General features: G+C 67.8%; 1 protein-coding gene across 2 annotated transcripts; it reads left to right on the top strand.

Annotated features, from left to right (window-relative positions):
• Positions 1–634: 634 nt before the first annotated feature.
• On the top strand, positions 635–20,163 carry ABCA2 (ATP binding cassette subfamily A member 2). Of its 2 annotated transcripts, none has more exons than XM_061434222.1 (48): positions 635–766; positions 4,249–4,342; positions 5,281–5,392; positions 5,497–5,660; positions 5,907–6,034; positions 6,232–6,318; positions 6,593–6,811; positions 7,127–7,494; positions 7,701–7,860; positions 8,687–8,815; positions 8,901–9,068; positions 9,135–9,231; positions 9,441–9,614; positions 9,694–9,796; positions 9,876–9,990; positions 10,124–10,314; positions 10,416–10,566; positions 10,642–10,846; positions 10,964–11,128; positions 11,216–11,396; positions 11,471–11,683; positions 11,762–11,958; positions 12,039–12,221; positions 12,378–12,562; positions 12,891–13,011; positions 13,258–13,494; positions 13,574–13,780; positions 14,001–14,103; positions 14,201–14,496; positions 14,567–14,780; positions 14,869–14,974; positions 15,073–15,184; positions 15,257–15,317; positions 15,397–15,571; positions 15,705–15,820; positions 15,898–16,045; positions 16,125–16,248; positions 16,362–16,494; positions 16,610–16,727; positions 16,917–17,095; positions 17,178–17,319; positions 17,396–17,530; positions 17,794–17,897; positions 17,975–18,067; positions 18,338–18,440; positions 18,511–18,648; positions 18,728–18,934; positions 19,429–20,163. In XM_061434222.1, the coding sequence occupies exons 1-48, from the start codon at positions 701–703 to the stop codon at positions 19,462–19,464; spliced, it is 7,263 nt and encodes a 2,420-aa protein (XP_061290206.1). In that variant the 5' UTR covers positions 635–700; the 3' UTR covers positions 19,465–20,163. The 2 variants fall into 2 exon arrangements, with proteins under 2 accessions (XP_061290206.1, XP_061290205.1); XM_061434221.1 differs by having other exon boundaries at positions 10,946–11,128.
• Positions 20,164–21,038: the final 875 nt, after the last annotated feature.

The raw sequence follows: 21,038 nt of genomic DNA, 5'->3' as shown, positions 1-21,038 counted from the left end.
ACAGGTAGGACCTGCATCCGAGGCTGCGCGCCCCCTCCCCAAGTGTGGGCAGCTGTCCCCCACCAGCCCCCAAGTGCCCCAGGCACTGGGATCTGGCTCTCAGGTTCAGATGAAATTCCTGCCATCGTCAGCTCTTCTGCGCGGAGGGCAGACAGAGGTGGGGACCTGGTGGGGAGCGAGCATCCCCCAGCATCCCCCCAGGGGCCACGGGCCGGGGCCAGGGTCGACCTCGGAGCGCCTCTAGGAGAGGACTATTTCAGGGGTTGGGATGCTGCGCCTCGGCTCGGCGCCCGTGGGAGAAGAGCGCCCTGGGACTGAGTCGGGGATCTCGGTTTACGTCTGGGTTCTTGGGCGCATCACCTCAACGCCTAGAGGGAGGGGGGCAACCAGAAAGCCTCTCGTGGCGGGTCAGAGCTCCGGGAACCGCCCAAACGCCGGTGGGCAGGCGACCCGGGTCGGGCGACGTGCGGAGGGCACCCGGCGGCCCCTTTAAGCGGGGGCGGCGCAGGCAGGGCGCGGGCGGGGGGCGGTGCGAGTCGCTGCCGCCGCGGCCGCCGAGGCGGAGCCAGCGCCGAGCCGGTCCCGGAGGCTCGAGACCCCGCCCCGCGCGGGCGATGCCGAGCGGCGCGGCGGGCGGCGGGCGGCGGGGCGCGCAGAGGAGCGGGCCGCAGCGCGGAGGCGGCCGGAGCGCGGCCCCGCCATGGGCTTCCTGCACCAGCTGCAGCTGCTGCTCTGGAAGAACGTGACGCTGAAGCGCCGGAGCCCGGTGAGCGACCCCCGGCGCCGCGGGCCGGCCGGAGCCGGAGGCTGCGGGCACCGGGGCCGGCGGCGCGCTCCCCGCGCGCACGTGCGGCGGCCCGGCCGGGCGCGCGTGGACCCCAGGCGGGCGGGGCGGCGGGTGGTCGCCCCTTCCTGCCCTCGCCCCTGCCCGCGCTCTGGCCTCCAGAGAGGGGGCTTGGCTGTACCCGGCCCGCCGCCCGCGTCCGCTGACATTCGTGGAGCTCGGCTGAGTCACGGGGCGGGCGCCCTCCGCAACGCGCTCTCCCGGGCCAGCCTCAGGGCTGGAAGGTGGCCCCCGGCTCCTGGGGGAGCGGGAGGCCCTGCTTCCCCCGGCAGAGGACCGGCTGGGAGTCTGGGTCCGACTCAGAGGCGCTGAGGTCTCTGGGCCCAGCCCTGGTGCCCCTGCAGGGACCCTGCCCCTCCTCCAGGCGCAGCCCTCTGTCCTTGGACAGGAGCCTCTCCTCGCACACATCCACCGACCCTCGCTCACGGGCTCGCGCCGCGTCCTCGCTGTGCCTGCCTCGGCCCGCCCAGGCCCTGCCGCACCCTTTTGTCCTTCGGGGCCCTCCTCCCTGAAGCGGTCCACTCTCCACTCCCCCAACCCGGCCTCCCCCCGGGACTGGGTCCTCTGACCACCATGCTCCCCAGCTCTTTGCCCTACCCTTGGGGGTGCAGGGCACAGCAGCTGTCAGGGGCTGAAGCACCGGTGAGGAGTGGGGCTGGGGCGGTATGGGTGTCATCACACTGACCGCCACTGCTCCGGCCTTGGGAAGGGCAGGGGCATCTGCTGGCCTGCCCAGATGGCACCAGCCACATCGCAGCGAGGCCTGGGCAACTCGGGTTCCTGACAGGACACTGGGGATTTTCCAGCATGGGGCTCAGGGCAGGTTGGGGTCTGGAGATGGAACCTGAGGTGGAGGCATCCTCCTGCCCCTCTGGAGTTTGGGGGCTCCTGTCCCACCTGGCCCCGGGGCCCCTTGAGCTGACCTGCTCCTGCCTGGGCCCCTCCCTGAGAGGGGTTTCAAAGTGCACAGCGGGAAACCCAGACCTGCAGATGGGCAGGGTAGCCGTCATCACCCTGGCCTGGCAGGATTCCCCTGGGCACCTGGCCCTGGCAGGGAGCCAGGCTTGTGTTCGCTCCCTGCCCGCGGCGCCCGGGGCTGGCTGGCACTGGGCTTGTGGATCAGACCTGCAGCCTCTGGTGCTGCCTCCTCTGCTGCAGGTTTTGGGTAACTGGGGCCAGCAGGGCGGGGCCCTGGGGAGGGATTGAGACTGGACGTGGGCATGCATCAGTGTCAGCCCTCAAATTCCTGGCAGGGAGGATGGGAGCTAGGAGCAGAGGCTCCCATGAGGGCCCCAGCATCTCCTGGGGACCCCAAGGCTCAGGGAAGTGGGCACCTGGCAAGCAGGGGGGAGGTGCCCACTGACTTACACCCAGGAGTAGCCCCCGAATGTCAGGTTGGGCCTCCCCAGAGCCTTCCTTGCCCCGCCCCATGGTGCCCCCAGGGATGGCTGGGCTTGTGGAGGTCCTTGGCCTGTGGCCACAACACAGCAGGAATTCTTCCTCCAGGTGGCTGAGGCCTCGCTGGGCTCAGGCAGGGAGCTGGGGCAGGCTAGGTGGCCGGCGCACTTGGCCACTTTTCTGGGAGGGTCTTGGGCGTCACAGTTGGCTCCCTGGACTTGGCTGGCAGAGGGTCTGCCTGCGTGCTGCGTGCCTCACTGAGGGTGCATATGTGCCCTGGGGGAAGCCTGGTCTGGGGCAGGAACCGAGGCTCTCTGTGCCTGGCTCGCTCCACCTCCCCAAGCTCTGCGCCTCGGTTTCTCCATTTGCCGGTGTGGACCTCGGTCTGGATCCCGGTCTGTTCTGGGGCTTCTGGCTGCTCCTGGGGGGGGGACCAGGTCCCTGCAGTCGGGGGCAGCGCCTCCGTCCTCAGGCCTCACCTGTTCTCTTCTGGACGCAGCGGGAAGGGCCCGGAGGGGACACACGGGGCGCTGGCCCGTCTCCAGGGCCAGGGGTCTGACCACCTTGCAGACTGCTGGGTGGGGCGCCCAGGTGGGGCTGAACCTGCACTGCCTGCGGTAACTAGATGCCCCTCTGGCCACCCGCCCGCCAAGCAGGCCTCCCTCCTCCCAGCAGCTCATGTGCGGCCGTTGCTATAGCAATGAGGAGGCAGCAGGCCGGTTGCTGCAGTTACTCGTGGAGGTGCCCGGAGGCAGGGTGGGGGTGGGTGGGGCCGGCTCAGCGGCCGTGACCCCAGCCATGCTCGGTGTGCAGGCGGCAGGCGCCTGTCCTGGTCCACGATGCCTCCTGGGCTGGCCTCAGTCTGGCTGCTGGCTCAGGACGGGGGTGGAGGCTGGCACGGGCTGGGGCGGGCGTGGGGCGCAGACACACAGCAGGGTGTTCCACACCACAGAGCCCTATTGTCAACCCAGTAAACACAGCAGCATCTGGCCCCGCCCTGGGGGACCAGGGCTTGGGCCCTGGGCCAGAGAGAGCACCGCTGGGTCAGCGCTCTGAAGTCAGTTTGGTGTGGGGGTGAGGCTAAAGGAACCTTGGTGCCTCCGCAGAAGCTCAGTAGGGGTAGGGGTCAGGATGTGCCCTCGGGTGGGCCAGGGGCCCCCAAAGAGCAGCCAGCCCAAGGTCCGCCTCCCCCTTCCACCGTGCCCTCCCTGAGCCAGGAGGGGTGCAGGCAGGAATGGAGGGAAGTCTGGACCCCAGGCACTTCTTTCCCGCTCCAGGCAGGCCCCAGCAGGGCTCACCTCGGTGCTCAGCCTGCAGCCAAGTCTCCCAGGGAACCCTGATCAAAGGCCCCAGTGGCCGCGCCCACTCGAGCCACCTGGGGTCGTGGTGGGCCGGGGCAGGAGGCACCTGCGTCTCAGGGTCCGGGGGCGGGGGGGTGCTGTCAGACCCCTGACCAGGTCTTCCAGAGGCTTAGGGCCCAGGGCTACAGCCAGGCCCTCCCCTCACCCAGGCCTCACCTTCTTAGGCCTTTGCCAGCAGGGGAGATTGATGGCGCTACAGCTGCAGGGAGGAGGGCTGACCCTGGGGGCGAGGGTGGGAGTCACAGGCCAGTCCAGACACTCCTGGATCCTCTGAGATCTTGCCCAGGCGGCCCTGCAGGCAGGCAAGGAGCTGGGCGACGCGTGGGTCAGCGTGGACCACAAGCTGCCTGATTTGTCCCTGCCGGCCTTCAGCGAGGCACATCTGGACTGGGTGTGGAGACCTGGTTCGCTTGAGCCAGAGAACACTGACCCTCTCGCTCCTCAAAGAGGTTCTGGAAGGAAGGGGCTGTGATCTCTGTGGGCTTGGGGGACCTGGGTGGACCTGTGGCCCCTGGCGGGGCACGCAGGGTTCAGTGGGGCTGGGCTGGCCCTGGGAGGGGTGGGTGTCTCTCTGAGGGAGAGTAGGGTTTGGGTGTGTCCTGTCCGGCCCTGGGCAGGTGGCCTCACTCCGCCTGCCCTTTCCAGTGGGTCTTGGCCTTCGAGATCTTCATCCCGCTCGTCCTGTTTTTCATCCTGCTGGGGCTTCGGCAGAAGAAGCCCACCATCTCTGTGAAGGAAGGTGAGGGGCTTCTGGGGGCCCGGCCGGGAGGGGCGGGCAGGCGGCCCTCATGGCGTCTCGCACACCCGTCAGTGTGCACACGGCTCCTCCGGGCACAGGGGTGCCCGTCCCCGCCGCGGTCCCATGCCCCACGCCTGGCTGGGCTGGGGTGACCGCGGCGCTGGGTCTCACTGTCTCCTCTGTTCTGTTCTGCCCCCTCCCCGCCCTGCATGGTCTCTGTCCTCCTCCTGGGCCTGCATGCAGTCTGTAAGTGCGTGGTCGCCTCCCGGCTGGCCCGGGCAACCTCAGGAGCCCTGAGGGGCTTCCTGGTGAAGCTTGTGCCCTCCCCCGCCCCTCGCTTGCACTAACGGAGTCTCCTGGCCAGCTGGGTCCTGCAGGGCCCCTGCCTGCTGTCAGGAACAGCTGGCTCAGTGGGGTGGGGGTGGGGTGGTGGGAGGTCAAGGCTGGAGTCCCCTGGACGTCGGTGGCTCCCTGGTCAGGCTCCCCGGTGTCACTCAGGGTGGGGTTGCCTGGCCCTGCTGTGCAGGGCTGCAGAACCTGGCCGCTGTCCACTCAGACCTAGTGGGCTCTTGCGTTCACTCTACTAACCAGCTGGCCAGAGAGGTCAGAGGTCACTGCCCAGTAGGGGCCCCCTGTGCTCCTGAGCCCTGGGGGCAGTGCCGCCTTGTGTTCTTGGTGAAGCAGTCAGAGCGCTGGCTTTGGCTGGTGGAGGGAAGAGGGATGCTCTAGCAGTTGTGGGGAAGGGATGGTGAGATGCCCTTTGACCTCTGACCTGCTGGGGTCATCTGCACTAGAACACTCAGCCTTCTGTTTCCTGTCTGCTGCCTGCAGCTGCTTTTCTTCCTGACTTTCTCTAAATCTCTCTTCTCGGCCTCTGTCTCTTCCCACCCCCCAACCCCGCCCCTCCCCGGCCCTGGGCCCTCTCGCCTGCCCCCCAGCCTTCTACACGGCGGCGCCCCTCACCTCCGCCGGCATCCTGCCGGTCATGCAGTCGCTGTGCCCCGACGGCCAGCGGGACGAGTTTGGCTTCCTTCAGTATGCCAACTCCACGTGAGTGCCCCGCCCCCGGCTGCCCCGCCCCGGGCCTGGGCCCCGCCCCCGGCTGCCCCACCCTGGGCCTGGCGGCCTGCAGGTGAAGGCCAGTGGTGCTGCAGGGTCACACAGCTGCTGGAGCGCCTCAACCGCGTGGTGGAGGAGGGCAACCTGTTTGACCCGGCGAGACCCAGCCTGGGCTCGGAGCTAGAGGCGCTGCGCCAGCACCTGGAAGCCCTCAGCGCCAGCCCAGACCCCCTGGACGGCCGCGCAGCCCGACCTGCAGGTGCGCCTGGGGGCGGGGCGGTGCCAGAGCCCTCGGTCAGCGGTCAGCGGGGTTTGAAGCCGGGCTCGGGTGCCTCCTGCCGCGGGTCCCACGCCCACACCCCTGCCCGGTGCTCACCTGGTGGCTGCTGCCCGTCACCGTGGCTCAGCCACAGTGGGAGCTGCTAGGAGCTCAGTTCTGAGGCCCTTTAGGGCTCTCTGGCCCCGGGCAGGGCCGGCCTTCAGCCCTGTCCTTCTGCCTGTCCAGGGTCCTCCTTCTCTCTGGACTCGGTGGCCAGGGACCCGCGGGAGCTGTGGCGCTTCCTGACGCAGAACCTGTCGCTGCCCGACAGCGCGGCCCGGGCTCTGCTGGCCGCCCAGGTGGACCTGCCTGAGGTGAGGACCAGGAGCCTCAGTGGAGCGCCTGTGTCTGCTCCTGGGAGCCCCCTGCCCTGGTCCTCCCCTGGCTTCCGTGGGGGTGCAGGGCTCCTGTGTCTGCTCCTGGGGGAGCCCTGGCCCTGGCCCCCCGCCGGCTCCCATGGGGGTGCAGGGCTGGAGCCCCAGCAGCTGAGCCACGACCCCCTCACGCTCAGGTCTATCGCCTGCTTTTTGGCCCTTCGCCTGGCCTGGATGGGGGTTCAGGGCCCCCCAGGAATCAGCAGCCCCTGTTCCGGATGGAGGTGAGGGACACATGCTGCCTGCTTCTGGGTGGGTGAAGAGAGGGCTCCCCTTGAGGGTGAGGGGGTCCCCAAGAGTAGGTGGTTGTCCCCAGGAGGCAGGGTGGGAATGCGTCTCTCTCCCTCCCCCTGCCCCCACCTGCTGTTGCAGGACCTGGGTGGTCTCAGACCCGCCCGCTGGGTGGGGCAGGGTAAAGCCCTGGGCCCTGTGGGCCAGGCCTTTGGTATCCTCTTGGCTGGGGCTCCTTTCAGCCATTCCTCTGCACCCTGCCCCCAGGAGCTGCTGCTGGCCCCTGCTCTCCTGGAGCAGCTCACGTGCATGCCAGGCTCTAGGGAGCTGGGCCGGGTCCTCACTGTGCCCCGGGGTCAACAGACAGCACTGCAGGGATACCGGGATGCAGTCTGCAGAGGGCAGGCTGCAGCCCGTGCTCACCGCTTCTCGGGGCTGGCTGCCGAGCTCCGGAACCAACTGGATGCAGCCAAGATCGCCCAGCAGGTGAGGCCTGCCCGCCAGCCGGCCTGCAGATCTGGCACCTGGGCGAGGGGGTGTGCTGGGGCTCCTCGGGAGTGCCTGGGCCCGGGCTCTGCCTAGCTGCCCTTGGGTCCCCTGCCCTGGGCCTTCGATCCAGCCTGTCTTCCCGTCCCTGGTTGGTGCTCCTTGACCCCCGGGCTGCTCCCCTGCTCGCCTCTTGTGTCTCCTGCGGGTGTCCTCCCCATTCCACGCTGACCTCAGCCTCCCCTGCAGAGCAGCCCCCAGACCCTGCGCCTGCCCCTGGGCCTGCGTCTGCCCACTCGCCCCATTTCCCCTCAGCTGGGCCTGGATGCCCCCAATGGCTCTGCCGCCCCACAGCAACCGCCACCCCCACCGCAGCTGCAGGCACTCCTGGAGGACCTGCTGGATGCCCAGAAGGTCCTGCGGGACGTGGACGTCCTCTCAGCCCTTGCCCTGCTGCTGCCTCAGGGCGCCTGCGCAGGCCGGGCTCCTGGGCCCGCAGCCAGTGGCCCTGGCGGGGCAGCCAACAGCACTGGGGCTGGGGCAGGCCCCGGCTCCAACAGCACGGCTGAGGAGGGGGCCCCGTCCACTGCAGCCCCGGCCCCCTCGGACGCGCTGCAGGGCCAGTGCTCCGCTTTCGTGCAGCTCTGGGCCGGCCTGCAGCCCATCCTGTGTGGCAACAACCGGTAGGTGGGTGGCAGGGGGCGGGGTGAGGAAGCCGGGGGTTGCTGGGCCTGCCCCCAGGCCTGGCTCTGATGCCCCCTCCCTGGTCCTGGTCCATGGTCCCCTACTCCATGCCAATTGTTTGACACCTGCACCCACTCGGAAGCCCCGCGCCCACCCTTCCCTGCCGATGCCCCGTCCTACCTCGAGTCTCGCCTGCTTGCCCCAGCACCATCGAGCCTGAGGCGTTGCGAAGGGGCAACATGAGCTCCCTAGGCTTCACGAGCAAGGAGCAGCGGAACCTGGGCCTCCTCGTGCACCTCATGACCAGCAACCCCAAGATCCTGTACGCACCCGCGGGCTCCGAGGCAGACCGTGTCATTCTCAAGGTGTGCGCCGCGGGCTGCCTGTGTCCTCTGGGGCAGGAACTGAGGGAGCTGGGCAGAGGGCTCTGCAGGCTGGGGACGCAGTGTGGGGGGGCGGCGGTTGGTAGAATTGGCACGAGAGGGGTGCAGCCCTGGCTCTTGAGAACTCCGGGGCTTGGCTCTCTGGGTGAGGGGACCTGTGAGCAAGTCTGAGGTGCAGGGGCACTTTGAAGGCTGCCTTGAGGATGCCCTGCCTGGCTGGTGTGGCGCAGGGTCCTGGCTGTTTGAGCATGACCAGGGCTGGGCAGCACTGGTGAGGGTAGAGGAGGGGCCGCAGGCAGAGACCGTCCAGAGCGTCGTCCGCTGGGTGAGATTTGGGCAGGGCATCTGCGTGGTTTGGGACCAGCTGAGAGCAGTGTCTGTGGCCCTCCCGGGTTGCAGTCTGGAAGAAGTAGAAACCAGGGCTGGAGATGGTGCAGGAAGGGGAGGGGCTGTGGAGGGGTTCCCTAGGATGAGCATGGGGGGAGATGAGGGCCAAGTGTCAGGGCCACTCGAGACGTATGTGGAGGGGTCCCACAAAGGGCCGGGGAAGACACCGCTGGTGGCAGGGGCTGGGGAGGCTGTGCTTTCCTGGGAGCCGGGCAGAGGGGGTTTCAGGGGAGGCGCTGAGCAGAGGCCTGGGAGGGAAGGCCTTGGAGCTTCCAGGGGCCATCTGGCCAGACCTAGATTGGTGGTTGGTGGGGACTGGCCAGTGGGTGGCCTCCAGCCACGGAGGGAGGTAAGGAGTGAGAAGCCTGCTGCTGGCCGGGGTCCTTCCATGAGCCCCATGCTCTGCCCTCACCCTCTGCAGGCCAATGAGACCTTCGCCCTTGTAGGCAACGTGACTCACTACGCCCAGGTGTGGCTCAACATCTCGGCGGAGATCCGCAGCTACCTGGAGCAGGGAAGGCTGCAGCAACACCTGCGCTGGCTGCAGCAGGTGCTGGGGGCCGGGCTGGGCGGGTGTGGCAGGGCCCCCTTGGCCAGCCCAGGCCACCCTCTGAACCGGTCTCCCCCTCCCCCAGTATGTGGCCGAGCTGCGGCAGCACCCGGAGGCACTGAGCCTGTCACCTGAGGAGCTGCCGCCCGCCCTGCGCCAGGACAATTTCTCACTGCCCAACGGCTCAGTCCTCCTGCAGCAGCTGGACACCATTGACAATGCGGCCTGCGGCTGGATCCAGTTCATGTCCAAGGTGGGTGGGTGGGCCCCATGGGCCCTGCGGGTGCCCAGGTCGCCTCTCATGACTGTCCTGTCTTAGGTGAGCGTGGACATCTTCAAGGGTTTTCCAGATGAGGAGAGCATTGTCAACTACACCCTTAACCAGGCCTACCAGGATAATGTCACCGTGTTCGCTAGTGAGCCAGCCCCCTGGGCAGGTCCCCAGCCCGGGTCCCCCGCCTCTCCCCTGCCCGAGACCTTCCCATCCCGGTCCCCCTTTACGGTCAGTCACCCGCCCCGCCTCCACCCCCGGCCCCACCCCGCCCCGCCCACCCCTCGGCCCCGCCCCCACCCCTCGGCCCCGCCCATCTCCCCTCCCTCCGCCCCGCCCCTTCTCCTGTCCCAGGTGTGATCTTCCAGACCCGCAAGGACGGTTCCTTGCCGCCCCATGTGCACTACAAGATCCGCCAGAATTCAAGCTTCACGGAGAAAACCAACGAGATCCGCCGGGCCTACTGGCGGCCGGGGCCCAACACCGGCGGCCGCTTCTACTTTCTATATGGCTTCGTTTGGATCCAGGGTGAGGGCCGACCCTGGGGCCGCGGGGGGCGGGGCGCAGCCTCCGCTGACCACCATCCTCTTGCTCCTCCCACCCGCAGACATGATGGAGCGCGCCATCATCGACACCTTCGTGGGCCACGACGTGGTGGAGCCCGGCAACTACGTGCAGATGTTCCCCTACCCGTGCTACACGCGGGACGAGTGAGTGCCCACCGAGCGCTGGGCGCGCGCTGGGCGCCGCGTCCGCCCGCCTCCGCCTTACGCTCCTCCCTCCCCCCAGCTTTCTGTTTGTCATCGAGCACATGATGCCGCTCTGCATGGTGATCTCCTGGGTCTACTCTGTGGCCATGACCATCCAGCACATTGTGGCTGAGAAGGAGCACCGGCTGAAGGAGGTGGGGGAGATGGAGGAGGGGAGAAGAGGGAAGGGGTGGGGCTGAGGAGGGGGGCGATGGAGACAGGTGAGAGGTGGAGAGGAGTACAGGTGGGGAGCAGCCGTGGGCAGCCCCTTGCCCTGCTGCCCCACAGGTGATGAAGACCATGGGCCTGAACAACGCGGTGCACTGGGTGGCCTGGTTCATCACGGGCTGCGTGCAGCTCTCCATCTCGGTGACGGCGCTGACCGCCATACTCAAGTACGGCCAGGTCCTTGCGCACAGCCACGTGCTCATCATCTGGCTCTTCCTGGCTGTCTACGCCGTGGCCACCATCATGTTCTGGTGAGTGCTGTGTGGCACAGCGGGCTGGAGGGTGGACTTGCTTCGAGTAATGACCCAGGACTCGGGTGTGGTTGACGGCCCATGGCCCTGCCTGCCCCCAGCTTCTTGGTGTCTGTGCTGTACTCCAAGGCCAAGCTGGCCTCGGCCTGCGGCGGAATCATCTACTTCCTGAGCTATGTGCCCTACATGTACGTGGCTATCCGTGAGGAGGTGGCCCACGACAAGATCACCGCCTTCGAGAAGTGCATCGCGGTGAGGGTCATGGGGGTGGCCCAGGCTTGGGGGTGTCCGGCCTCCTTTCCTGCACTGACACTGCTGTCTCCTCAGTCCCTGATGTCCACGACAGCTTTTGGCCTGGGTTCCAAGTACTTTGCTCTGTACGAGGTGGCAGGCGTGGGCATCCAGTGGCACACATTCAGCCAGTCTCCCGTGGAAGGGGATGACTTCAACCTGCTCTTGGCTGTCACCATGCTGATGGTAGATGCGGTCGTCTATGGGGTGCTCACGTGGTACATTGAGGCTGTGCACCCAGGTACCGAGCCCTTTGGAGGGGAGGGGAACAGGAGAAGGGGGCTATCTCTAGGGGGACACATGGCATGGGGGGGGACACTGACCCCAGGCCCTGGGTCAGCCTCCCCTCTCCCCATAGGCATGTACGGGCTGCCCCGGCCCTGGTACTTCCCACTGCAGAAGTCCTACTGGCTGGGCAGCGGGCGGACGGAGGCATGGGAGTGGAACTGGCCATGGGCTCGCACCCCCCGCCTCAGCGTCATGGAGGAGGATCAAGCCTGTGCCATGGAGAGCCGGCGCTTGGGTGAGTGGACACCAGGTGGGGACTGGGGCAGTTGCTGACTTTGGGGGGCTGAGGACATCCTTGGTGCTCACTCTGGCCCCCGTGCAGAGGAGACACGGGGCATGGAAGAGGAACCCACCCACCTGCCGCTGGTAGTCTGCGTGGACAAGCTCACCAAGGTCTATAAGAACGACAAGAAGCTGGCTTTGAACAAGCTGAGCCTCAACCTCTATGAGAACCAGGTCGTGTCCTTCCTGGGCCACAACGGGGCTGGCAAGACCACCACCATGTGTGTGCCGGGGGGTGGGTGGCAGGGAGGGCTCCCTACAGGAGGTGGGGCCGTGACCTCACCTGTCCGCCCAGGTCTATCCTCACCGGCCTGTTCCCACCTACGTCGGGCTCGGCCACCATCTACGGGCATGACATCCGCACGGAGATGGACGAGATCCGCAAGAACCTGGGCATGTGTCCCCAGCACAATGTGCTCTTCGACCGGCTCACGGTGGAGGAGCACCTCTGGTTCTACTCGAGGCTCAAGAGCATGGCCCAGGAGGAGATCCGCAAGGAGATGGACAAGTGGGTGGGGCTTGGGTGGATGCGAGGCTGCAAGCAGCAGCACCCCAGCCCTGCGGCTTACCTCCCGTCTGCCCCCAGGATGATCGAGGACCTGGAGCTCTCCAACAAACGGCACTCGCTGGTGCAGACGCTGTCCGGCGGCATGAAGCGCAAGCTCTCGGTGGCCATTGCCTTCGTGGGCGGCTCCCGGGCCATCATCCTGGATGAGCCCACGGCCGGCGTGGACCCCTACGCGCGCCGCGCCATCTGGGACCTGATCCTGAAGTACAAGCCGGGTGAGCGGGTGCCGAGGGTGCAGAGAGCGGCCCCCTGCCCGGCCCCACCTGGCCGCCCCTCTGACCCCCGTCTCCCCCAGGCCGCACGATCCTCCTGTCCACCCACCACATGGATGAGGCTGACCTGCTCGGGGATCGCATTGCCATCATCTCCCACGGGAAGCTCAAGTGCTGTGGCTCACCGCTCTTCCTCAAGGGCGCCTACGGGGACGGCTACCGCCTCACGCTGGTTAAGCGGCCTGCAGAGCCCGGGGGTCCCCAAGGTCTGTGCGGAAGCCACCTGCCCCAGACTCTTCCTCAAGACCAGTGAGGTTGAGGGGCTTGGCTCTCACTGTGTTGCCCAGTGGGCCCAGGATGCTAGTTGGGCCTGGCCCACCCTCTCCCCCAGCCCCTGAGTGAAGCTCTTCCTACCCTCCCAGAGCCAGGGCTGACAGCCAGCCCCCCAAGTCCAGCCCAGCTGAGCAGCTGCTCCGAGTCCCAGGTTTCCCAGTTCATCCGCAAACATGTGGCCTCCTGCCTGCTGGTCTCCGACACCAGCACCGAGCTCTCCTACATCCTGCCCAGTGAGGCCGCCAAGAAGGGGGCCTTTGAGCGCCTCTTTCAGGTGTGTGAGTCCGGGCTGGGGTGATGGAGGAGGTGGGGCAGAGGTCTGTAGAAAGTGGGGGAGGTGGAGGAGGTGTGTTCAGCAGAAGAGGCGGGCCTGGGCTCAGGGGCGGGGCCAGCAGGGGGCGGGCCTGGTGGAGGAAGCAGGACTGGGGTCGGGGGCGGGGCCAGTGGAGGGGGCGGGCCTGGTGGAGGAGGCAGGACTGGTCTCTGGGACTGGGGCAGAACTGGGGCGGGGCCAGTAGAGGAGGCGGGGCTGCCCAAGAGGTGGGCACAACCTGCCCCGCGGCCACCCTCTTTGAGGTGGGCCTCACGCAGCTCTTTCACAGCACCTGGAGCACAGCCTGGATGCACTGCACCTGAGCAGCTTTGGGCTGATGGACACGACACTGGAGGAAGTGTTCCTTAAGGTGTCGGAGGAGGACCAGTCGCTGGAGAACAGTGAGGCAGGTGAGACTCCAGAGCTGCTGATCAGCTCTGCCCCCATACCCTGGCTCCGCCAGCTCTGAGCGCGAGCCTAGGGTTGTCACTCTTATGCTGTCTCTGGGGGCCAAGGGTTTTAGGTGGGAACAGGGAGCCAGGAGACCCCAGGGTCAGGCTGGAGCTGGTGCCTGGGGTGGGTGGGTGTGGGAGTGTGGAGGCCTGCAGCTGAAGACCGCCCTGAGCCCCCACGCGTCTCCCCTGGCACCTCTGCAGATGTGAAAGAGTCTAGGAAAGACGTGTTACCGGGGGCTGTGGACCCGGTATCGGCGGAAGGTCCTGCGGGCAACCTGGCGCGGTGCGCGGAGCTGGCCCAGTCGCAGGTGTCGCTGCAGTCTGCATCCTCGGTGGGCTCTGCCCGTGGTGACGAGGGGGCCGGCTACACCGATGTCTACGGTGACTACCGCCCTCTCTGTGACAACTTGCAGGACCCTGACAATGTCAGCTTGCAAGGTGGGGGCTGTTGGGTACTGCCGGGAGGGTCCCTGGAGGGTGGAGCGGGGCCCGTGCTCAGCTCCTGCCTCCTGTGCAGAGGCAGAGGCGGAGACCCTCGCGCGGGTTGGCCAGGGCAGCCGCAAGCTGGAGGGCTGGTGGCTGAAGGTGCGCCAGTTCCACGGGCTCCTGGTGAAGCGCTTCCACTGCGCCCGGCGCAACTCCAAGGCACTGTCCTCTCAGATCCTGCTCCCTGCCTTCTTCGTCTGCGTGGCTATGACCGTGGCGCTCTCCGTCCCAGAGATCGGTAAGGCTGCCTAGCCAGATATCCGGACATCCGCCTGCTTGGGAGCCACATGGGGGGGCCCTGGGCACAGTAGCTGAGGCTGGTGGGCACACTCTGGGGTTCCTTTGGGGTGCAGACTCCAAGCTTGGGTCCCCTGTGGGTACTAGGAAGAGGGGCCTGGGCCCGTGAGGTGCTGGCAGGCTGTAGGAGCTTGCTCAGGCTTCCCCGCGTTTCCCACCAGGCGACCTGCCCCCGCTGGTCCTGTCCCCCTCCCAGTACCACAACTACACGCAGCCCCGTGGCAACTTCATCCCCTATGCCAACGAGGAGCGCCGGGAATACCGGTGAGCCAGCACCAGGGCTGCCGTGCGGGGCGGGGGCTGGTGCGGGGGCTGGGGGGCTGGCCTGACCCCCGTCTGGGCTCGCTCTGTGCTTTCCCAGCTTGCGACTGTCCCCCGACGCTGGGCCCCAGCAGCTGGTGGGCACCTTCAGGCTGCCGTCGGGTGTGGGAGCCACCTGTGTGCTCAAGTCTCCGGCCAACGGCTCACTGGGGCCCACGCTGAACCTGAGCAGCGGTGAGTCGCGCCTGCTGGCCGCCCGATTCTTCGACAGCATGTGCCTGGAGTCCTTCACGCAGGGGCTGCCGCTGTCCAACTTCGTGCCGCCCCCACCCTCGCCCGCCCCATCCGACTCCCCCATGACCCTGGACGAGGACCTGCTGCCTACCTCCGGGTCAGGTACTGGCTAGTGGGGCCGCCTGGGGCTTGGGAAAGCGGGGGCCGGGCTGACTGTGCGCTCTGCCTGCAGAGAACTGGACATCGGCGCCCTCCCTTCCACACCTGGTGCGGGAGCCCGTCCGCTGTACCTGCTCTGGGCAGGGCACCGGCTTCTCTTGCCCAGGCGGTGTAGGCGGGCACCCGCCCCAGATGCGGGTGGTCACGGGTGACATTCTGACTGACATCACGGGCCACAATGTCTCCGAGTACCTGCTCTTCACCTCTGACCGCTTCCGGCTGCACCGGTGAGCAGAGGGGAGGGGCGTTCCGGCCGTGGATGGGCAGCAGACCCCCACTGCCCGCCTGGCCTCACAGGCGGTCGGCTTCGCCCAGGTACGGGGCCATCACCTTTGGCAACGTCCAGAAGTCCATCCCAGCCTCGTTTGGGGCCCGGGCCCCGGCTATGGTGCGGAGGATTGCAGTACGCAGGGCTGCCCAGGTGAGCCCCGCTCGGCCCCGGGCCCTGCCGCATCCCGCCCTCCCCCAAGGTCTGCAGCGATGACAGGCTCTGGGGGGTCTCTCTATGTGCCCCCGCAGGTTTTCTACAACAACAAGGGCTACCACAGCATGCCCACCTACCTCAACAGCCTCAACAATGCCATCTTGCGTGCCAACCTGCCCAAGAGCAAGGGCAACCCTGCGGCCTACGGTGGGTGAGCGGGGCAGGGTGGGGCGGGTGTGCAGGCGCAGAGCAGGTCCTGAGGCCACCCCTGTGCTGCAGGCATCACCGTCACCAACCACCCGATGAACAAGACGAGTGCCAGCCTCTCTCTGGATTACCTGTAGGTGTGGGTGGGGGTGGGGGTGGGCGCCGCCACGGGACCGCGTGCCGGGCAGGGCTGAGGGCCTCCTCGCCCCCAGGCTGCAGGGCACCGACGTGGTCATCGCCATCTTCATCATCGTGGCCATGTCCTTCGTGCCGGCCAGCTTCGTGGTCTTTCTGGTGGCCGAGAAGTCCACCAAGGCCAAGCACCTACAGTTTGTCAGCGGCTGCAACCCTGTCATCTACTGGCTGGCCAACTACGTGTGGGACATGGTGTGCTCCCAGACCCCCGGCCGTCCCCCGCCCCCTGCCCCTCGCTGGGCCCCCGTCCTGCTCTGGGGACCCTCGCCCCTGTCCCCAGGCCTCTCCGGCTCTGGCCCCTCACCTGCCACCCCTGCTTCGGTAGCTCAACTACCTGGTCCCGGCCACCTGCTGCGTCCTCATCCTGTTCGTGTTTGACCTGCCGGCCTACACGTCCCCCACCAACTTCCCGGCCGTGCTCTCCCTGTTCCTGCTCTACGGGTAAGGGGCGATGGTGGGGGTGGGGCGGGGCGCAGGGGGCCGACGGCTCAGTGACGCCGCCTGGCTGCCACCCGCAGGTGGTCCATCACACCCATCATGTACCCGGCCTCCTTCTGGTTCGAGGTCCCCAGCTCGGCCTACGTGTTTCTCATCGTCATCAACCTCTTCATCGGCATCACCGCCACCGTGGCCACCTTCCTCCTTCAGCTCTTTGAACATGACAAGGTGGGCCGGGGTGGTGAGGTGGGGGGTGGCAGGGCTGAGGCTGTGCCCTGACACCCCCCGCTCCGCCGTGACCCTCCAGGACCTGAAGGTTGTCAACAGTTACCTGAAGAGCTGCTTCCTCATCTTCCCCAACTACAACCTGGGCCACGGGCTGATGGAGATGGCGTACAACGAGTATATCAACGAGTACTACGCCAAGATCGGTGAGGCTGCGGGGCTGACGGCGCGGCCCCTGGCTGGGGGGCCTAGGCGGGCTCCAGACCTGGGGGCAAGCGGGCGCTCCTGAGGCCCCGGCCCTGAGCCAGCTGCCCCGCAGGCCAGGTTGACAAGATGAAGTCTCCCTTCGAGTGGGACATCGTCACCAGGGGCCTGGTGGCCATGACCGTTGAGGGCTTCGTGGGCTTCCTCCTGACCATCATGTGTCAGTACAACTTCCTGCGGCAGCCGCAGTGAGTGCGCGGGCCCTGCGGGTGGGGGCGGGGCTGGGCGCTGCCCTCCGGCGTGGCCCAGGTACGTGGGCACCAGGTGGCATCAGCCACGCGCTGCCCCGCCCCCGCCCCCCAGGCGCATGCCCGTGTCCACAAAGCCCGTGGAGGACGACGTGGATGTGGCCAGCGAGCGGCAGCGAGTGCTCAGGGGAGATGCAGACAACGACATGGTCAAAATCGAGAACCTGACCAAGGTGGGCCCTGGGCGGCTGGGGGCGGGGCCTGGGGCAGGCTGGGGGCAGGCCGGGGGGCGGGGCCCGGGGCAGCCGGGGAGTGGGGGCGGGGCGGAGCCCGGGGTAGGTTGGGGGCGGGGCCCGGGGCAGGCTGGGACCCAGTGGGAACTCGCGGGGCCTGCTGAGCAGCCGCCCTCTCACCTCCGCCAGGTGTACAAGTCACGGAAGATCGGCCGCATCCTGGCCGTGGACCGCCTATGCCTGGGCGTGCGTCCTGGCGAGTGCTTCGGCCTCCTGGGCGTCAACGGCGCGGGCAAGACCAGCACCTTCAAGATGCTGACGGGGGACGAGAGCACGACGGGGGGCGAGGCCTTCGTCAACGGGCACAGGTGCGGGCAGGCGGGCGGGCATCTGGGCGGGCGGGCCGGAGGGCCGGCGGCAGCCCTGGTGATGACGGCGCTGTGTCCCCAGCGTGCTCAAGGAGCTACTCCAGGTGCAGCAGAGCCTGGGCTACTGCCCGCAGTTCGACGCCCTGTTTGACGAGCTCACGGCCCGGGAGCATCTGCAGCTGTACACAAGGCTCCGGGGCATCCCCTGGAAGGACGAGGCGCGGGTGAGGGTTGCCCGGCGGGGGAGGCGGCCGGCGTGGGGGTGTGGAAGGGGGTCCCTGACGTTCCCGTCACTCCCAGGTGGTGAAGTGGGCCTTGGAGAAGCTGGAGCTGACCAAGTATGCCGACAAGCCCGCCGGCACCTACAGCGGAGGGAACAAGCGGAAGCTGTCAACAGCCATTGCCCTCATCGGGTACCCAGCCTTCATCTTTCTGGTGAGCCCAGGGGTGGCACTGGGTACAGGATGGGGGATGGGGGAGGATGGGGGATGGGGTGTGTTGGGGGGATGGGGGAGGATAGGGGATGGGGTGGGTTGGAGATCAGGTACCCCAACCTTCACCTTCCTGGTGACCGACCCCAAGGGTGGGATGAGGATCGGTACCCCATCTTTGTGTTCTTGGTGAGCCGGGTGGGAAGCAGCTGGTGGGGCCAGCCGGGGTAGACAGGGTACAGCGGCTGAGCCTGGCACTACCCCCAGGATGAGCCTACCACAGGCATGGACCCCAAGGCCCGGCGCTTCCTCTGGAACCTCATCTTGGACCTCATCAAGACAGGGCGCTCGGTGGTGCTGACTTCACACAGGTCCGCCCGTGCCCCGCCCCGCCCGCCCCCCCCACAGGGCCCTCCACTCCGTGCCAGCCTGTGGGTCTTGCCTGCAGCATGGAGGAGTGTGAGGCGCTGTGCACGCGGCTGGCCATCATGGTGAACGGGCGCCTGCGCTGTCTGGGTAGCATCCAGCATCTGAAGAACCGGTGAGCCCCGGCAGCGGGGGGGGCTGGGGGGGAGGGGCACGGGGGGCGAGGGAGGGGGCGGGGGTCTGGGTGGGGAGGGGCACAGGGGGGCGAGGGGCCTGGGGGGGCACAGGGGGGCGAGGGAGGGGGTGGGGGCCTGGGGGGAGGGGCACAGGGGGGCGTGGTCCCGGGCGGGGGCGGCCGAGGTCACAGGGGGCGGGGGGTCCACGGGGACAGGCCGAGACTGGGCCCCTCTGCTGGCTGGGGTGTGGCCACGAGCCTGTCCCGCAGGTTCGGGGATGGTTACATGATCACGGTGAGGACCAAGAGCAGCCAGAACGTGAAAGACGTGGTGCGGTTCTTCAACAGGAACTTCCCGGAGGCCATCCTCAAGGTGGGCAAGGCCTGAGGGGCGGGGGGAAGGGGGCACCGCCCGAGCGGCCTCTGACCTCTTTGCCCCCCAGGAGCGGCACCACACGAAGGTGCAGTACCAGCTCAAGTCCGAGCACATCTCGCTGGCGCAGGTGTTCAGCAAAATGGAACAGGTGGTGGGCGTGCTGGGCGTCGAGGACTACTCGGTCAGCCAGACCACCCTGGACAACGTGAGTGCCCTGGGCTGGGGTCGCCCTCCCCGCTGGGCCGGCCCCCCGCCCACCCCCTGCCCCCGCCCCCGCCCACCAGGTGTTCGTGAACTTCGCCAAGAAGCAGAGCGACAACCTGGAGCAGCAGGAGACGGAGCCGCCCTCGGGCCTACAGTCCCCGCTGTGCCGCCTGCTCAGCCTGTTCCGGCCGCGGCCTCCCCCCACTGAGCTGCGGGCGCTGGTGGCCGACGAGCCTGAGGACCTGGACACGGAGGATGAGGGCCTTATAAGCTTCGAGGAGGAGCGGGTGAGCCAGGGGCTCGGGTCAGGGCTGCGGGCTGGCCGGGGGCCGGGCTCGGTTGGGAGTGGGGGTCGGGCTCCGCAGGGGGAGGGGCCGGGCTCAGGTTGGGACGGGGGCCGGGCTCGGGAGGGGCAGGGCCGGGCTACGGCGGGGCGAGGCGGGGCCTTAGACCCCGGCTGTTCTGAGCTGGGGCGAGGGCATAGGGACCCACGATACTCGGGAGTAGAGTGGATCTGGGAGGCCTGGGCGCAGTCAGGGGAGACAGACCACGCCGACCTCCTAGCACCTTGGAAACGGAGGGCGTTTTGGAGCCAGGCAGAACCGAGGTGGGCGGAGCAGAGCCTGGGACCAGCAGCCACCGGCCTGGCAGGGGCAGACCACCGGGAAGTCCGGCACTGAGAGGGAGCTCGGGGCGGACAGAGGCGGGAGGGCCGGCGAAAGGGCCGGCCTGGGCCGGGAGCGGGCTCACACACTCCAGCCAGCCTGTCGCTGTCCACCAGGCCCAGCTCTCCTTCAACACGGACACGCTCTGCTGACCGCCGGAGTTGCGTCGAGGTTACGCGGTGGGAACAGAAGTCAGGCGGTGGCCGAGGTCCCACGTGTGCCCTCCCCCCTCGCCCACCTGCCAGGCCCTGGAGTGAGCGGTCCAGGACCAAGGGCTTCAGCCCCCTCCAGCCCTGCCCCCTCGGCCGCCGCGCCGCCCTCCCCTCGTTGTGCCAAAGGCTGGCCCGGCCCGGGCTGCGCACACCCTCACCCTGCTCTGCCTTAAAGCCTTGGGGTCTGGCCGGCCCCTGGCCTCTGCCCTTGCCCAGCTCTGCCCACTACTCCCAGGGCCGCGGGGTGCCCCGGGCTGCCAGGACCGCCCGACCTCTCCTGGCGGGACCTGGCCTCCCCACGGGCTGAGCTCTTACACCCAGTTTGGATGGTGGCTGCTGCCGGCCTTGGGCTGAGGGGAGGGGTGGGTTCGGCCCCACCCGAGGCGCCTATTTATTTTGCTTTAGGATAAGGCTCCCTCACCCTGGCTTCCCGCAGGGAGGCTGCCAGGGGCGGCGGGCCGGGGGTCAGGAATGGAGACACTGGCCCCGCCGGCCAGGCGAGGGGCCTGACCCCCCTCCCCACCCCTCCTGCTGCCGTTGCCCTCACCCCAGCTCGGTCCCCTGCCCTCCCACCTGGGAGCCAGACCTGTACATAGCGCACAGATGTTTGTTTTAATAAATAAAGTCCATGCAAGCCTGTGTGTGGCGGGTGGTGTGTGGGGTGAAGGGGACCCACTGGATGCCAGGACACAGCGCCTGCCCGCAGGCACCAGGCTCTAGTTGGGGGACGCAGACAGGGTCAACCTGGAGGAGGGGCTGGGCTCCTCTCCCCTCACTGGCCCTTCTAACAGAGCTGTTAAGGTGCTGCTGGAAAGGGCCCGCAGGCAGGAGCTCAGGAGAGAAGAGTTTTCACCAGAGATGAGGCCCCTCGCGGGCCCTGAAGGGGCAGGGCGGGCAGCTCCACGGCCCCTCCGGCGGCTGCTCTGCGGATGTGGCAGGGGCGGCGGGGAGGCTGTGGTCCTGTTAAGGCTGGCACACAACGTGGTAGGCGGTTCAGACGACGCAGGCGGAGAAAGCACGGGCGGCGCGTCTGTGCTTCCCGTGTCCGAGGCCACTGCAGGTGCACGCGCATGCTCAGAGCCGCAGGCGCGAGCGCGCGGTGCTTTCCGTTTGCTGGGTTTCTCTCTCCCACTTGGCCTGCTTTGCTAGGGCCACCCTAACAGAGAACCACGACCAGGCAGCTTACACACCAGACACCTACTCTCTCACCCTCGGGGGCCAGAAGTTCAAGGTCGAGGTGCTGGCAGGTGGGATCCTCCAGAGCTCCCTGCTCTCCCAGCTGCTGGGGGTCTTCTGGCCGTCTCCGGTGTCCTTGGCTTGTAGGAGCATCGCCTGGCTCTCTGCCTCCAGCTCCACACAGGGTCTTCCGTCTGAGTGTGTGAAGGTGTCCATATCTGCCTTTTTTATGGGGACACAGTCATGGGGCTAGCGCCCATTGCCATGACCTCAACTTTGATCACCCCCATTTCCAAATACAGTCACATTCTGAGGGTGGGGGCTGTGAATTCAGAGGG

Source organism: Bos javanicus, chromosome 11 (genome assembly GCF_032452875.1).
Source record: "Bos javanicus breed banteng chromosome 11, ARS-OSU_banteng_1.0, whole genome shotgun sequence".
Taxonomy (NCBI): domain Eukaryota; kingdom Metazoa; phylum Chordata; class Mammalia; order Artiodactyla; family Bovidae; genus Bos; species Bos javanicus.
Note: the sequence above shows the minus strand (reverse complement) of the source record. Positions and strands in the feature narration are given on the sequence as shown.